The sequence below is a fragment of the Betta splendens genome, chromosome 15 (assembly GCF_900634795.4).
Source record: "Betta splendens chromosome 15, fBetSpl5.4, whole genome shotgun sequence".
Lineage (NCBI taxonomy): Eukaryota > Metazoa > Chordata > Actinopteri > Anabantiformes > Osphronemidae > Betta > Betta splendens.
The window spans coordinates 13,451,295-13,466,853 of record NC_040895.2 but is presented as its reverse complement, the minus strand read 5'-3'; the positions used below and the strand labels follow the sequence as shown (position 1 = coordinate 13,466,853).

Below are 15,559 nucleotides of genomic sequence, written 5' to 3'. Positions count from 1 at the left end.
CAAACGTCTATAGCTACCACACAGTCTGTTCTTTATTAAATTGTCCGTTGGATGTTAATGATATTGCTGTGTTGCATGCTGGGATTTAATAGATAAGGCCTTTAAAGGTTTTTACAGTATTATTAAAACTCTGAGGTGGCCCCCGCTTTACTACATGCCGAGGGCTTCTGAATGTACTAATCAGTCATATTATTACTCCTGACACATCTGGAGCGTCAGTCACCTAAATGGCGGTCGGCAGCGCGGCAATTAGCGGAAACACCGATTTTTATCAATAGGAAATGGTAAGTACGGAAAAGAGTGCAGGAATCAAAGGGAATAAAGGAATCAAAGAGATTCTGAAAAACGCTGGCACCTTAGTTTTCATCCTCAGGTCTTTCAGTGTGGCAGCCTATTTATGTGCCACACGAGTGTGACTAAAAGTGATGTGGCTTTCAACTCCTTCACCCAGGTTCAAAAGAAAACAATAAGAAAGCCGAAGCATAATAACACGCAGTCTTTGTCTATTAGCTGCACTAAGACCGGGGGGTTTACGGCACAGGGTTCTGTAAACAAAAGATTAAACCAAATCGAGCTGCAGAAAATGAAAGGAAAACATGAGTGGGGTAATGAGGGCGCAGACGTCGTTTCTGACCAGATTACCATCTCCACAGACTACTGGAGAGGAAAACGCCTGATTGAGCTATTTTACCACACGGAGAGTTTACGCCTCTCTCCGCACAGAAAACCAATACCATTACCATGCTGGTTAGTGGCTAAGCCGCACGTGTGAGGGAAAGCTGTTACGGTTTGGGGTCACAGTGCTCTGCCTCCATGCTAATGCTGCTTCGCTTGTCTGTAGCGCTCAGACGACGCAGACGCGCTGTCTCGTTGCTGTTTTATGTGGTGCAGACGCTGGACTGACCTTTGGTAACCTCTCAGGATCGCCGGGGTGTCTGGGGATGACCTTCTGCAGCCTCTGGAAGCCGTAGTCGATGGTCGGCTCGTTCAGGGCTGGAAGGAAGCGAAGGCGGGTTGGAGTTAGAGCCATTTCAGACCTCATTTTGATGAGAGACCAGGAGAAACTAATTGAGGAATCTGTTAGAGTTTACAGGAGAGATGGCAGTTGCCTAATTTCAAAGGAACCTCGGGGGCGAGGCAATATTTTCTGAAGTATCAGCGGCTCTGGAGGGCAAGTCATGGAAAATGACACCGGTTCCTCTGACACTTGTGTCACCGAGTGTTATTCCATTAACAGCCATGATGACCTACATCAGTCTGAGAATCCTTCTGAGGGACCCTCCCCCTTTTTATCTGCTGGAGAATATTGACTACAGCAAACTACATAGCAGGGGTCTTTTAATCTAACAGAGCTTTAATAATCTGTGAAAGGCTGTCCACACATTGATCTAGTGTAAGTTGCTGTCATTTCACCCTTCTGCACCGACTGTACTGCAACACTGGGCCTGTGAAATACGGCCGCGGATCCCATGGAGCCATTAATCTCTCCCACCCCTCAAATAGTAATCTGGGGCATGAGGCATATTGGGCGATGAATCAGAGGCACAAAGTAAATGAATCATAAGCCAGACTTTGGTGAGAGCGGGGCATTTTATGTCTGACAGTCCTAATGGGTAATTGAAGGCTTCCTTACAGCTCCACCTGATTCTAAACAATCATGTGTAAACTCCCAGGCAGGACAAGGCGAGGGAGGGCAGAGGAGGGGAGGAGGGGAGGAGAGCCGTGTAAAAGGGGGAAGGAACGACTTAATAGAGAACATCACTTCTCAATGTAGATATCATTTTCAGGAGAGTAACTCCGCCGAGCAAGGCGCTTCATAAATCAATGGCTTTCTATGGAGACTAATAAGAGCTGCCTGCCTCTATTCATTGTTCAGTCTGTAATTTGGGCCATCACTCATTACTCAGCATGTAATTTCAGCATTAACACCGCACAGCTCGCTGAACCTGCTGAACACCAGAGAATGTGAAAGCAAGCAAACACCCTGAAGCGCACACGCACACACCCGCACACGCACACACACACACACACGCGCACACACACACACACACAGAGGCGAGACCGCTGGAGCACAAGCCGAGATGTCGCGGCAGAAAATGAACATTTATGTTTCTCGCCTTTTGTTCATTTGTTCGCCCTCGCCTAAATAAACATGCGAGCGTGCCGGCGGACGCCTACGGACGCAGCACCCACTCACGCAGACCTACGGTAGCCGTATCCGCCCCCCCCGCACGCGTGTGCGTCCAATCGAACACATGCACCGCGTCTGTTAAAACCCCAACGCAGCTCGAGCGTGATCAAATGGAGCAATTATGTGTTCAAGCATGGACAATGCCGGCTGCTGATCGATAGCCAGGGATCTCGCCCGCAAATACAGTGGTATTGGCCGGGAACACCTAAATAAACCCCTACGCCACGGCGGCGCGGCGAGAAAACGGATTTCACATGTCGTCACGTGCTCCGGAATGCGCGGGAACGCCGTCTTCTCCCTAATAAAGGATTGATCTGCGGTATTGATCGTACATGACAGGGCTGTAGCAGGGAATTTGGCCCTTTCTTTTGTTATTTCCACCCCCTTTCTTATCTATGCACTCTGACTGGTCCCACACGCGAACACACGGGAGCGTGTGTGTTCGTGTGTGTGTGTGTGTGTGTGTGTGTGTGTGTGTGTGTGTGTGTGTGTGTGTGTGTGTGTGTGTGTGTGTGTGTGTGTGTGTGTGTGTGTGTGTGTGTGTGCGCCCAGGATGTATGTGCACGGCGGCCCTGCCAGACCCTGCTGCTCAGTGTGATGTAAATTGTGTATGTGTAAAAAGCACTCCATAATCAGGCCATCCATCATCAGAGGCTGTCAGTGGGCTCTCTCCGGGTGATACATCACGCTCTCCTGTCCTCTGCCTCAGCTGGGGACTACACAACCCGCCAGGCATGCTGGGAACGCAGCCGGAGAGGCGTACAGTACAGGACGAGCCCCGGGTTGGGAGAGGTGCTCTGTCTGATGATAATGACGCCCTACTGTAAATGCAGACCTGAGGCGCGTGATGAATGTGACTTGGAGGGTAGGCGATGCTGCGGCCCCGAACAACGGCTTAAACTCCAGTTTAACCGCGATATTTATACACGGAGGATAAAAATGGCCGACGCGCGGCTCGCGGCCTCAAACGTCCGAGCGCCCAGGCATGATCCGCGCATGTGGACATGTCGCCATCTCATCTATCACGGAGATGATCTTTGTAACAACCCCGGCGTAATGAAATTGGTGACACACACCACCATCTGCTATTGATTTCATGCAAATGCTTTTGACAGCTGATGGAGACTTGCATTAGTGCTAAACGGTGCTGTCAGTTGATGAGTTGACAGTTTTGTAGTCATAGCATGTTCCCCGGGTGCACACAGACACAGACAATGTCAATAATCCTGTAAGAGCCGCTGATGATATATACTGAGCACTTATATTCAATCTGCACAATAAACGTGCAGCGCGTGTATTCATCGCGCCGCTCCGCGTACTTTCTCTCTCGAGCAAAGATTTTCTTTCATCTACTAAGCTATTACAAGAATCATTGGGGCTACTCCTCTTACTTTTCCTCGCGCCACACACATTGACAGCAGCCTTTCTCCCTCCGTTCACTCCCACCCTCTCACCCAGTGTCTGTTTTTTTTTTTTTTTAATCCTCGGCACATCTTTGCGTTCCCACTTCACACTCTGTCGTAAACTTCAGTCGCCTCCAAAGATGCACCGCGATGCCCTTGCATGACTCCACGCACGGCAAATTTAGCCTGGCCCTCCTCACGCTTCCAACAGAATATGGTGAAAGAGGGGAGCCCCCCCCCCATTTTATTCCCCCCACCATCTCTGTTATGGTTCTCAGTCACTGCAAGGAAACATGAAACCCACCACACACATCCCATAAATCCTGCACTGGGTGGGGAGTCTAGCCGTGGAGAGAGGGGACAAAAAGAGGAGGAGGGAAACAAGAGGGGGGGTGTATGATAGGGCAGGCTGAATGTGGGGGGGGGGGGGGGGGGGGGGGGGGTCGCTGGCACGTTCCAGTCACGCCCGCTTCCCGGCCCGCGGCCAATCAATACCACTTTCCTGTTTTAGAGGCGGGTAATTATGAGGTGGAGAGATTGTGTGACCTCTCACCCCTGCTGCATTACTCGCCTGATATTAAGATAAATTGCCTGATTTTGGGTAAACATATGCTGCAATTCAAACTGTCAGCACTGGTTTGCTCAGGGATAATTTGTATTGATCTCCTGGCTTCTTCCCCATTTTGCTTACTGACCTCATGGATAATTAGAGAAAAAGAGACACGGGGAGGTAAGGCAGGGCTTGCATTTGAATACTTTGTAGAAGAGATGAAGAGCACATGGGGGGGGGGGGGTCGAGGGACATTATGGACTAATATAATTTTCATTTTCTCTCATCTTCTGCTTAATATTAGACAGGTTACACGTTTCATTCAATTACACCCGTTACATCTTTTTCCCTGCTTATGAGCTAGAGCTGTTTGACGGGAATTTTACCAGAAGCCGCGAGGAAAAGCAAAACAAGGCTTCCCGTTTATCAGCTGACTAAGACAGCAACTAAGAGAGTCGGGTCGAAGGGAACAAGAGGCAAGAGAAGAAAAAGCTGCGGAGGAGTCCCCATTCCAGGAGGGAAAGTACTTCTGAATATTCCTGCGATTTTCTCACTCTGGAGAGCGAGTGATCATGTTTCAGAATGTGAAGGGCTGGAATGCATGACTCGCCGCGCAGCTGTGACCGTATCATTTCCAATTTTGAATATCGCGCCTGCGCGCTGGCGGCGGCGCTTCAGTGGAATTCCGCCGCCCGGAATGTGCACTTCCCAATCTTATTTCGATCTGACACCTTAATCTGCCTTGTCCCTTCATGCCTCCAACACATTTTCTCTGAGAGCCTTTTAGCCGCCTCAGTCTCGCCACTTTACTTAAAATGTAGAGTGGATGGCGGGTACATGGCATCTGAGCGTGGTCCGCTGCTCTTTCCCCGTGTTTTCTGGAAATAGGACATGAGTAACTGCTCTACAGGAGCCGTGTAACATGGCCGACGCTGGCAGCTCGAAACGCTTACATGGCAATATACCACGTATATTGCGTGCCCTCGAACGCGCATATTGACTTACAGTATTGGGGTATAAACATTGGGAAATGTTTGAGCCGAGCAGTAAATTTAAGGAAATTGTTCCTTGTTAAGTCTACGAGCCTGAATGGAAGCTTGAACAGAGTACTAGCATTCCTGCCAGCCATTACAGCTTATTACGATAACTCTATCTTTCCAGGAGATAAAAACCTAGCCTTGTTGCCATTTGCCAGCTATTACTTTCGCTAATTATACTTAACTGCTTCGAGCTTATCTCCACTCCTCCTACACCATTGAGCAGTTATTTTTTTCTTTCCCCTTAACACAAATTAGAGGTGGAGTGGGAGTTGGGAAAGGGGGAGACAGATAAACAGTACAGGCAGAAGTTCATTCAAGTGTTATTGCATTTGTGACTTGTCAAACAGTCTACCCGAAGGCTCCGAGGCACCTGCACTCTGTTAGATGGATGCACTTCAGAGCAGCATCGGCAAACGTAATGACCTTCCCCTGTTGAGGCTCAGTAGTCTACCGAAGGAGCGAGCGTCCTCCCGATGCTGCCGTGAGGACTCAAAGTTGAATACAGAGCATACAGAGGGAGGAAGGCGGGATTATCAGACGCCATGCTGCTGCTGCACAGCACAGACTCTGAGGGGGAACAGGGAACACGCATGCAGATGTAGAGACCAAACCAAACCAAATTGGAATTTTTCACAGCAAACCCACGCAAAGCAAACCTCATCTGTTTTAACACTGACCATATCATCTCCATCCACTGTAGCCAGACATTACTGAGTGATTCCATCTCCAGCAGTCTCAAGATGAACAGGAAATTAAAATTTCAAAGATCTGCAGTTAAGATAAATCAATGGAGACAGATCAATGTTCATTGAAATTTCATGAACTTTGAGCCAATACAGATGAAAAAAAAACCTAGACAGTTACAGTCTCCAGCAGATATTGCTCCTGCAACAGATAAAATGTAATTAACACGGTTAAAAGGGAGCAATGTTACAGATTGCACATCCATAATTTCAGACTGCCTTCATATCGGCTGCATTATTAGAAAGGGCTGAAGACACCTGTTCAATCCGCTTAGATGACATCTAAAGTATGTGTGCCACTTCTCTGAGGACGCCGGCGGACTTTCACACATTACCGGCCAGCAGAAATCAAATGGCTTCCCTTCACAGCTGATTGCAAGCGCAAATTAATATTGTAAAATGAAGATCAATACATGGACGGGGCGCAGATCGATGACGGCTAAATTACGGCTGCGTTTTCCCCCTCATTCAAGATGAGTTGTGTTTTCCTCTCAAAGTCAATACCGCGCTGCCTCCCTCATTCATTTCTCAATAAACTTGCCGATGAATTTCAATCAAAATGCAGCAGCGGAGGAGGGGGGCGGCGGGGGGTGGGGCGTGGAGTTCTTTTAAAGCCCGTTGGGTGTGGATCGTACTGAAAATGGGGCAAGAAGAGGAGTTAGAGACAGGAGGAGGAGGGGAGAGAACCCCCCCCCCCCCCCCCCCCCCCCCCCCCCCCCCCTCGCTCCACAGCTCCACTGTCTGTCTTTCCTGTGGCTGAGGACTGATGCTGTGACTTCGTGAGGACAATCCATTTTAAGAGCCATTACAAAACAGACCTCTAACAATTCTCCGGGACAAAAACGTGGGTCCAATTAAAATTAAATCAATGAATACCATCCTTACCGGGAGAAAGAAAAAGAGCACACGCCCATGCTTTCATTTTTCTCTTGAAAGATACCCACAATGCATTTCACACAGAGACGTAATAGGGGGGAAATACATACTCAACCGCAAGTACTTATTTCAATCAATTTCCCTGAGATGGATTTCACAGGTCACTTGCTGATAACATGCTGTGGAATAATGCCACAGTGTGCTTCTCAAAGCCTACCTGACAAGCTGCCTGACAGCGGGGGAGTGCGAGCACGTGTCACGTCAGCCCTCTAATTGGACACAAGGACCTTCCTCCGTGGAACCTTGTCGTGCTCCACACAAGCTCACAAGGCCTTCAAACCAAGCCCATCTAAGTTGGCAACGAGTGTCTGCTCCACTCCCGCGGAGCTGGTGCTAAATACCAGCGTTGTAATGAGACAGGCAGGTATGGGGATCCGGCCGGTGGATAACACGCTTTGACACATGCTAAACCTGTTGTGCCAACTGGTTACAACCCGCTTGACTGCGGCAGTGACATTTATAAATGCCTATGTCATCCTTTCCCGTTGCTGCAGCTCATATTGCGGGTTGAATATATTATCAAAATCTGGAGACACGTTTAAAGGGACAATGTGAGTAGGTTAGCGAAGCGCTTTAAATAGACGCGGCCTCCATTAAAGGGACATATGCAGCGTTTAGCACGTGCCGCCGCTTAAAGTGGCTCCTGTTTACATACCGTCTTGAATGCCTTTGATTATAGCATATCTTTACTGCAGGCCACACCCCGTCGCTGACCAACAACCAGCGGCGCACCGAACCCAACCCTGCAGGAAGGGAAATGAAAAGGAAGCGCTCCATCTGATCAGCTTCTGAGTCTGGATCTTCAAAGCGACAGCAGGGTGGAGAGGAGACGTAAGGAAAGGCCCGACTCACAGGCTGAGCAGCGCTGGGCTCTATCTGATGTGCTCCGATAAAGACGTCTCTGTTTGTTTATTTCTTTTCTTTTTTTATTTTTCCACTACATCGCATGGTTCTCTTTCTAAGAGTCGAACAGGAAGTGAGTTTAATTTTAGATTTGAGCGCTAGACATCATTAGCTCTATCTCTGTGCTGCTGGTTTAGTTGCTCTCACATCCGTACAGTGAGATATTATATAGTAACTTACTGTATAGACCGTAACACTCTCTACATCTTCCTTTTTCATGCCTTATAGGGCTGACGGTTCTTGATCTCCCCCAGTATTGAGTGAAGCACACATGACCCCATTGTCCTTATGTTGATGAATGACTGCCTCATACCCATTTTGTCAGATTTTGGTGCAGTGGAGTCGATAGCGTCACCTTGACGAGGAAAGTTTGTGATCCATCAGCCCTCAAGGCTGTCTGTCCTCAACTAAGGCCTGGCAAGAACACCTCACTGTATGGGGGCATCTGCTCCATCCAAATCCTTCACCCAGTGTGCTGTGAACGAATTGCTCTTATTACTGCCGCTTTAAAGCAAAGGGGGAAAAAAAACACTTGACTTGTACTAATAGCTGCGAAGCCATGCTGGTCACCAAAGGTCTGAAGACGAAGCACCCTGTCAGTGCCCGGCTTGGGAAATTAGCAAATAATGTTCCCTTCCCCCTGACAAATGTGTGACAGCTCGCCTTCGCCAATCATTCTCTCCTAAAGTTATGATGCATGTCCTGGATCCCCACTGGAGGATACAGGCGAAGTTTACTGACCCTCAATTTACCCATGACAAATGGAGTCCTGGTAAATGTGCGTTTTCTGGGGCGCGGAAGGGGTTCATTTTAAGCAATCCTGGTTATGTGGATGTCACTGATTAGGATAAATAGTGGCTGAGTGTGTTAGGACTGCTTGCAGAACCATATTACCAAGGGCCTGCGTGGCTGCACCCGCAGGGGAACCCCGGTGGAAACTTGGCCAAGATACAAAACCAAAAGCTCTGATGCAATTAGGCGCTTGGATTGGATAAACTGTACGGTCAAAGTTTTTATTTATGATTTACCCTTTCACACAGTGCTGTAAAAAAAATATTAAGATGCTGCAAATGAGGCTGAAAATTGAGACCTTTTGTGTAAAAAAAATATCAAAGAAGCCTGTGCCGTTTGTAGTATGTAATAAACTGGAAAGTATAATAAAGTATTGACTCGGTTGCAGCCAGGACTTTCTCCTTTTGATTTTCTACAACCTTGCTGACAGTTGGTTCTACCAGTGCTATCCCGACCAATGGATAACCAATACATGGATTAGACAGAGGACAAGCCAGCAAGCTCCAAGGGACAATACTTTGTTAGGATATAAAAAGGTATAGACTGTAAAACGGCAAAAATAGCCAACATGTCATTCCTTTAAAAATGTGCCAATTAAAGTACAAATATAAGCTCCTTGACGCAGTCAGTAAACTGTAGCCTAGTAAAGTTTTATAAAGTATGTCTGGTTGTCTCATTAGCGTTTTAAACATTCAATAGCCAATGCCAACAGGATTATTTGACGCACACTGCGGGCTCCTCTCTTTCTGAGAATGGATTGTGAGTTTTGGAGCCGTTCCAGGGTACTGACCCAAGCGAGGACGTGTCGCTCCGCTGTTCGAATTGACTGCAGTCTCCTCTGTGTTGACTCTTGGTAATTTGTGATAATTTCTTAAATTGAGCGAGTTAAATCTCCACAATTAGGGTGGCGGTGCAAGAAGAGTCAACATGAGAAAAAAAAAAAAAAAAAGTCTAAAAAACGGCACTTCTCTCAAGCCGCGCTCTCAAGTCACGCTTGAAGCCCCGCGCTTTGATAACTAGACCTTTGATATGCACATGTTCTCCCTCCAGTGTGACAGTGGAACATTATGTGCCTCTCAGACAGCTCCGTAGCTTTACATGCCCTCTGCAGCCTGGCCAATTTGCTACTGTAAGTATAGGTCATTTGGAGTCTATTTGCTCGTGCCGTTTGTTCAGCTACTGTAACGTGGAGAGAGAGGCGGAGGTTGGAAATAGGCTGCCTCGCTCTTAAACGCCCCATCGGCTCTCCTGCACCCAATGCGTCAGCCCGTTGTCTCAGAGAAGTCCCTTCCGTCCTTTCACCTGGCAATTAATGCACATATGGAAGGCTAATTCTGGCATTATGCATTGTGCTGTCTAACAGTTTCATTCTCTTGAGCGTCAACCCTCGTACAATCAGGGTGAGGCACAGGGGGAATAGAAGACTAGAGGAACTGGACCTGTCTATTGGTGACTTTCTCTTTTAATTCACCGCACTAATCAATTGTACCACCGTTGCCTCCAGGGGTAATTGTATCTTTATACTAACTGGAAGTGAGTAAGAACCCAGCGAAGACAGAGAGGAAGAATGGGGGGGGAGGGAGTCAACAAAGATAGAGAGAAGGGGACACGTTTCCCCAGTAAAACCTGATGGTAATCATCCCAATCCGCTTAGCCTCTGTGACTAATGGGGTCTGTTCTTAAGGGACCTGGCACTTTCACCAGGGTGCTATAGAAGCCATTAATGTCTTAACTTATACACCTTCTCCGGGCTGCGCACTAACACATGTACACACAGACACACACAGCGGCGCACACACAAATAGGCGCAGCCACACTACACTCCTGTTTCATTATCCCGGTGCCTTGTTGGCCTCTGCTCCGCTCCTGCTAGGGAGGTTAAATGCAGGAGAGCTGGGCCAGACTGCACGGTTGGAGGAGAAGGGGACGAATGGCTGGGGGTGTTAGTGGCGCTGGTGGAGGTTTGGGAGCAAGGGGGGGGGGGGGACTTGATGAGAAACAGCTGCCCCAGGACGGAGGGGTCTGGACGGGGGGTTTTGGAGAAGGGGGGGGGGGGGGGTGCAGCCCCCACTTTGCTATGCTGGAGCGCTCAAGGCCGGGGCTGTGCTGGAGGCTCGGGGTGCAGGGCGAAGCGGGAGCGCCCCGACTTGGCCCGGTTTCATTCCAGCCAGAGTTGGAGCAGACAGTCTTCCAGGTCAGACGGGTTCTGACCCCCGCAACCTCTGCCTCCTCACCAGTGATGACAGATAAGACCACCACTTCCTTCTGTTAGCCGAGATAATCAGATCCCTTACGTACGGTGTGACACACACCCTCACTCCCTCGCTCTCCCTCCCTCACACTCGCGTCCCCGTCGACTCCTGCTGAACGCACATGAGAATAACTTCAGACACGCTCGTGCACTTAACCTAGATATTTCCTTTCTAATCTGATTCATGGAAAATGAAGCTGCGTTTTGCCACGGAAAATCAGCAAATTAGCAGAAAGCATTATCTGCCGCACAACAGGGTAGATAAAGGGAGTTGGGAGAGCGAGCTATCCCGGCAGCTCCGGTCCAGCACAGCTTGGCATGACGGCAGTTCAGAGGGGGATCGAGTTGCTCTTGTAGGAGCCCTTCTACAAAACTCCTTTTCGCCAGCAGTTCAGATCTCACACTTTTAACATTTAGCGAGCGAAGGCCTGGTTAGTTCATTATTAGCACCTAGACTTGAGGTTATGGTCTCTATAGAGAAAAAGCAGGAGGTGGGGGGGGGGCAGCCTGTATAAAAGGAAGAAGGGAGGAAGACAAGGGTTTGACTTACCAGTATAGACAAATCTCCCAGGGGCACCTTTGCAGAACTGCTTTGACTTGTAGGACAGCGTGACTTCCACAACACCGGGAATGTGCCGAGGGGGAGTCTGGACGCGGATGGCGTGGGGAGTTATCAGCTGGAAAACCATGAAGACATAATGAGCCCTCTAACAAGCTACAAAGTTTTAATGCGGACTAGAAAAGGTTTAATTACTTTTTTTTGTAACAGAATTTCAGGAGGATTTTTTTTTAAATGTCAAATCGTACCTCGCTCCATACGAGCATGGTTCCAAACACGACTTGTAGGCCGTCAAAGAAGTTGTCCCCTATGATGATGACGGTGGCTCCTCCAGTGGTCCATCCCTCGCTGGGGCTAATAGCCTTGATGCACGGGGTGGCTGCTTATCCAAGACAAAGAGAAGAGCAAATTCAGCACCAAGACTTCAACCCCTCATGGCCCATGTCTCTCCACACAGACACGTTACAGCATCGCCTCCCCGTTCAGCCCCTCCGCGTCTCATTCACAAAGACATATCATGGAAATTGCCTGTGGTGGAAAAAAAAATGATGGATTTGTCCTTTAAGGCATGAGAATCAAAATCATTTATCAGCGCGCTGAAGTGGTGTAGTTAAGCAGACCCTTCAAATGGTCCACTTCACAAAGGCTAAACGCCGGGCTCGCCCAGGAAAATGATTTGATAGAGCAAATTATGTGTCAGGGCAAATGTAGCTATCAGAATTGATTAAGCATGCAGCCACATGTACAGTAAGATTTCAAAGTTGAGCACATCTCAAATGAGTCAAGAATACAGGCCGTTAAAGTGGAAATGACAAGCTAAAGCTTTGCTGCTTGCCGTTATTTCATTACCTTTGTTCTGCATATGCAGTACATATCGGCTCGCCGAGGAGAGCTTCAGGTTTCATAACGTGAAATGTACTCATGAATTATTCAGCCGAAGTTTTTTTTTTCCCCTTTTGTGATCGATTCAATCCATTTCATATTGTTTATTACAATGCTTTTCATCTGGCATGACTTCTGCTACGTAGCCGTGCCATTCATCAACAGTCCGGGTTGTTATTATAATCTAATTTGAGTGATCTGGTGCCTCACATACACTGTCATTTGATGCATTACCTTAATATGTTGTTCGGCACAACACCGTGTTTACAACAGAAATAGCATGACAGCTCGCCATAAAGTAGCAATATCAAATTTAATCCATATCCATCAATATCTTTTAATACACTATGAATTGCGCGTGTTTTTCCCCCACTCCTCAAAATGCGAGCAACTATTTCAGCAAGTTCCCTTCTCCTTTACAAGCTCGGCTCTAAACCTCTATTATCCTTTCCATCCAGTAAGTAAATCACAGTCGGCCATTGTTGTATGGATCACCTCAGACAAGACATCTCCCTTTGTTTGCCTTGCTGTTGGGTCTGTTCAGGTCATGTTTGCTCTTTCTCCCTGCCCATAAAGTGCACACGCACACATTGGTACTACAGGGAATCTGACTTTAACAGGCGCTGTTGACTTCATGCTAATCACCTCGTACAGATTTTCATTTGTGAGGCCTGGAGGAGTGACATTTGCTTTCCTTAATTGCGAAGCGGAGCGTCTGAAAGAGGACTAACCCTCTATGGGCATGCTGGGCCCCCTCTAAGGGCCTGACCTTCATCAGTGCGGACGATTACAGCAAATAATTCACCCTTCAAAATTACTGTAAACAAATTGACTTTGGGGATGAGAGAGAGGGGGGGTGGGAAGGGGAGGTGAGGGGGGGGGAGGCGAGAAGAGGGCCTGATGGTGACGGCGACTGTTGGGGGGCAGCTGCAGCCTGAAACCTACAACAGGCGCGCGCACACACACACACACACACACACACACACACACACACGCAACACCTCCAAAATCCCAGCGCCCCCTCCCACACGCAGAAGGACCCGTGGTGAGGCAGCGACTGAGGCCCTAAGCCGTCCACCCTTCTGCCTGAAAATTTGCATATGTCTCAATGCGCAGACAGAAAGGGGAGCATGTGCTGAATGGGGACCGTGGCAAAGTGGATTACACAGCCAGCGCAGGCGATCTGATGACAGACACGCACAATGCCCCCTCAGCAGATGATAGGTATCACGACGAGTGGACGGATGAGGATGAAGAGCCTCGGCGCTGCATCGCTAAGTCTTCGCAAACTTTGGGCTCGAGCGCAGGAAATTCGCTCGATTTAATTTCGTATGTCACAGTTCGCGTTCGCCGGCGTCGCGCCCGCCGTCGAATTCGCTTCCAGAGCCGTGTAATGACCCCGGGCGGCTGATCTGTGATCCGCCCTAATGCCTCTCCTCTCCAGCTGGGCTTGTGCGTAATAGACGTCAAAACTGATCCCAGATCTGAGCGGAGGAGGTTCCACCGCCGCTATTGTGACACTCAAACAGGTCTGATGTGGCCCCGCGAAGCCGTCCTTTGTTCTGCCTGCTGAAATGTGTTGTAATTGTGCTGTGGGATGTCCAGATGGTCGGTTGATAGTGCAGCTGATGGGATTATACCTTTTACCTCTCCCTGGGCCATCTGTTCCCTTTGACTCTCCCTCGCTCGCTCTCTCTCTCTCACTTTGTCGCGTTCTCACTCTCGACCTCTCTCGCTCTCTCTCTCTCTCTCTCTCTCTCCTTCTCCTCTTCCTTTCCTCCTCTCCGTTTCCCCCCTTCTTTCCCCCCTCTCTTTCTTCCTCTTAGGCCCAGCAGTCTGGATTCACTTGTCTTTATTGCATAAACCCTAACAGCATTACAGCCACTTGGCATGCAAATGAGGCAGGCGCTGCAGGCTCTATGCTGAGTCTCCTATATTGTCTGGGGCTCTATAATGGTGAAACTGAGCTAAGGAACGTGTGTGTGTGAGTGAGAAAAGGAGACAGATCGAGAGTGTGTGTGTCTGTGTACGCTGGGGGGCGGCGGGGGGTGATGTGTGTGAAAGGCTCGGCCATTTGTGACCATGTTTATGCACCTATGAGCCTGAATCTATACATGTTTGAGTGACAGGCGGCCACAAAACGCATTCATGTCTGAATGCATGAGATGCTTGTTTTGTGACAATCCACACAAGTGAGCAAAAATGTCACATGGCGGAATTCACGCCTGGCGTCCGCAGGCGGTGCCGCCGCGCCGCCAACAGGGGGCAGCACCCCTCGACCGGCGCCAGGCAATTGGTCGCAAGTGCAGCGCGGTGCCGGGAGAAGGGACGCCTCGGCCGCATATCTGAGGTTTCTCCCCCCAGCGAGCCACCAAAGAAGAATGTGTTGCTAATTTAAAGCACGCCGTCTGCCGGCTCGCTGCTTGTCAGAGGCCGTGGCTGGAATTACATTTTACGACCGGGTCCCCGTTCCTCGTGTCACATCTCTGTTTGTTAAAGGTGACTCAAACAAAGCGAGCGAGCGCTGTTGATGCATGTTAAATTAGTTTGTTATGGAGCTGAGCCTGGGAGGGGAGCGACACACATTCACACACACACGCACACACACACACTGAACATGTGAGAGCGCACGCTTAAGCAGAGGGAAGGTGCGTTAAAGTTATTAGACAAAGACATGTTCAACTGGGCGGTTGACAATGGCTTGTCCTCCCGCTTTACGGGGCGTCACTCTGCTGCTTTGAGGCGTGCGGTGAAGAGAGGAGGAGAAGGATGGGTTGAGGTAACCTGTAAAGAACACACACGCACGCACACACACACACGCGCGCGCGCGCTGGGGGGTCCCACGGGAGCCGGGGAACATGGAGGCGAGGGCTCAACCTCTTTAATTGCTCTCCTCATTAAGGAACTGGTTGCTAGGCGATCCACACCTATCGTGTCATAAACGTGAAACACACAAACAGAACGTCAGCGAACATAATGACTTTGGTGCTCCGGGCAGGACTTTAATTATTTGATTTTGTTCTCCAGTAGAGGAGTCATTAATAAAGACAAAAACAAATAGATTAGCTTTTTCCCCCACTAGGACTGGAGAGCACTGAGATATATTAATTGTCTGGTCTTTTTTTTATTAGTCGTTGTTGTATTAAACATTACATTTGCTTTTGGTGATAGAACCATTAATGCCCATTAATGTGTAGAGGAGCTTGTTTTAGTCAGTGGTGTATATAAACTGTTTGCCCAGCCGTAATTGGCTCTTGAAATCTGAAGATAAGCAGTTTGTACACCGAGTCACTTCTCCCCTCGTTTCCT

General features: G+C 48.8%; 1 protein-coding gene across 6 annotated transcripts in view; it reads right to left on the bottom strand.

The window, feature by feature from the left end:
* The window catches only part of LOC114842074 (transcription factor COE3), a 66,469-nt gene that overhangs the window by 8,814 nt on the left and 42,096 nt on the right, over window positions 1-15,559 (bottom strand). For 4 of the 6 annotated variants that reach the window (XM_055502245.1, XM_029127560.3, XM_055502246.1 and 1 more), the window contains exons 9-11: window positions 11,617-11,750; window positions 11,360-11,486; window positions 905-993 (exon numbers count right to left, since the gene is read on the bottom strand). In XM_055502245.1, the coding sequence (XP_055358220.1) occupies window positions 905-993; window positions 11,360-11,486; window positions 11,617-11,750 (350 nt within the window). The remainder of the gene's footprint in view (window positions 1-904; window positions 994-11,359; window positions 11,487-11,616; window positions 11,751-15,559) is intronic. The other 2 variants (XM_029127561.3, XM_029127563.3) reach the window with 1 other exon arrangement.